The sequence below is a fragment of the Austrofundulus limnaeus genome, unplaced genomic scaffold, assembly GCF_001266775.1.
Source record: "Austrofundulus limnaeus strain Quisiro unplaced genomic scaffold, Austrofundulus_limnaeus-1.0 Scaffold343, whole genome shotgun sequence".
NCBI lineage: Eukaryota > Metazoa > Chordata > Actinopteri > Cyprinodontiformes > Rivulidae > Austrofundulus > Austrofundulus limnaeus.
Window position 1 is genome coordinate 318,745 of NW_013952745.1, and position 2,434 is coordinate 321,178.

At 48.9% G+C, this 2,434-nt stretch overlaps 1 protein-coding gene across 1 annotated transcript in view; it reads right to left on the reverse strand.

Annotated features, from left to right (window-relative positions):
* cntrl (centriolin) overlaps positions 1-2,434 on the reverse strand; it is a gene marked incomplete in the record, with an annotated part of 15,687 nt that overhangs the window by 5,730 nt on the left and 7,523 nt on the right. Inside the window, 7 exon segments of the mRNA XM_014022815.1 lie at positions 216-275; positions 481-604; positions 706-842; positions 910-1,011; positions 1,234-1,326; positions 1,400-1,488; positions 1,583-1,713. Coding sequence (XP_013878269.1) covers positions 216-275; positions 481-604; positions 706-842; positions 910-1,011; positions 1,234-1,326; positions 1,400-1,488; positions 1,583-1,667 — 690 coding nt within the window.

Consider the following 2,434-nt stretch of genomic DNA (forward strand, 5'->3'; position numbering starts at 1 on the left):
GGCTTTCTCAAGGACCAGGATGTGACACAAAAATCTGAATTATGGAACTGAAAGTGAAAGTAGTCAAACTGAATTTTTAATAAACCAAAACACAGTTTCAAAGTAAATTAATTCAGATACAAAACTTTAAATTCAGTTTAAATTCAGTAAATTTTATTTTGAAACCAATGAATTTAATTTCAGGTTGACTTCCTGCCACAGGACCGATCCCAGACAGAGTCCTTCTCCTGCTGCAGGTCCTGAAGCTGCTGACGGGTCGACTCCAGCTGCTCGTCCTGCAGGTCCAACAACGTCCCGTCATTCAGAACCACAAACCCGTCAGAATAAAGAACAAAGCCCAACATCAAAAGGTTCTACAAAGAAAACCTGCAGAACCAAAGTCTGGCTGCTTGGAAAAAACTGAAACCTGAAGGAACTGGACCAGAGGTTCTGTTCACCCTGTTAAACCCAAAACCACATTTTAACAGAGGTCCTACTGACCAGGTTCTGCTGAGCTGGACCGGTTCTGCTCTCAGATCCGTGCAGCCGGTCCTGCAGTCTGGATCTGTGGTTCTGCTGCAGGGCTCGTTTGCTGGTTCTGGTCCTGTGGACCAAGTCTTCAGAACTGTTGGGGGACAGAGGACAGTTTCAGAGACTTCAAGTAAAACCCAATCAGAACCATCGGGTCCACAGGGACTAGATCTAGACTCGGTTCAGTTCTGGTACCAGTTTTTATCCTCCTCCAGCTCCTCTGGTTCCCTCTGGTCCTCCTGGAGTCCTAACAGAACCTCTGTAAACTGGTTCACCTGGGTCCTGGTCCGGTCAAAGCGGGCCTGGAGTCTCTGCAGAGACGGGTTCTCCTCCTGCAGACGGAACGCGTCGAAACTTTCTTCTTCTTTACTTGTTAGAACTTTAACACTGAAGCCTCACCTGCTGAGGTAGCTCCGCCCTCAGCTGCAGGAGCTCCGCCTCCAGCTTCACCTGCCCGTCTCTCAGAGACTGAGCCTCGGACCAGAGAGCGGACAGCTCCACCTGCAGGACACACGAGGAACAGCAGCTGCTCAACAAAACCATGCATTCAAACACCTGTGTGTGTGTGTGTGTGTGTGTGTGTGTGTGTGTGTGTGTGTTAACTCTGACCTGTGTGTGTGTGTGTGTGTGTGTTAACTCTGACCTGTGTGTGTGTGTGTGTGTGTGTGTGTGTGTGTGTGTGTGNGTGTGTGTGTGTGTGTGTGTGTGTGTGTTAACTCTGACCTGTGTGTGTGTTGGAGCCGTGTCCTCCAGGAGGCGCTGCAGACTCTGGTTCTCAGCCTCCAGGAGGTGGACCTGCTGCTGAGAGCGTCCAGCCTGAAACAGACAGAAGACCACCGCTCAGATTAAAGCCCCGCCCCTCCGTGATGTCATCGGCTCCTGCCTCTACCTGCTCTCTGAGGTCTCTCAGGTACTCCTGAAGTCCACGGATCACGTCCTTCAGCTCGCTCTGAAGAGCCTCGTTGGCCAGAATCTGACCTGCAGGAAGACGAAACACCTGACGAGTCTAACAGCCAATCAGAGAGGCCGTGGCGTCACAGGGAGGTCTCTGATTGGTCGGATGTCTCCTCACCGTCGGTCAGCTGCTGCTCCAGATCCCTGATCTCCTGCGTCTCCACGGCGATGCGTGACAGCAGGTCGTCCAGGCGACGCTCCATCTCAGCTGCTTCCTGCTCAGGGGCTGGACTGCTGGGTCACATGGGCCTGAGGGAGCCAATCAGAACGCAGCTTTTATTCTGAAGCATCCTGTCAGAACCTTACAGTCGTTAGTCCGTTCCTGCTGATTTAAAAAAAAAAACATTTTGAGTAAAGTGAAGCTGGATTCTGAGCTGGTCCTGGAGGGCTGGACTCACYGAAGCCCCTGGGGACCCCCTCATGAACCCCATGCTGTATTAAAAGATAATTTACTGTCATTTTAACCCCTAAATGCCATGAGAATGTTTTTATTAACTTGATTGTGTTTGTTTTCTTAGTTCATAGTTCTCCATGCATTTTTAAAAATAAAAACAAAACCAACAATTTAGTGACATTTTTTGAGAACCCCCAAGATACCTGGCAGTGCTGGCTCTAGCCATTTTGGTGCCCGAGGCGGGTTGAAGAGCACCCCCCCCCCCGAACTATGTCCCACCCACCCCAATTTGAACCCATAAAAACAAGTTTGACAGTGTAAGGTACTATGGTAAACTTACATTTATTTGATTTCCCATAAAGCAAATAAATAACAACATACATGTTAACTTGTACAGATTGTCTGTAAGTTATAAGGATTTTATGTCATTTTGCAGGTATACGGACACATAGAACAATCTCATGGATTCTTTTCAAGTCTTACGAATTTATTTAAAACCATCCATCCATCCATCCATTTTCTTCCGCCTATCCGGGGTCGGGTTGCGGGGGCAGCAGCTTCAGAAGGGAGGCCCAG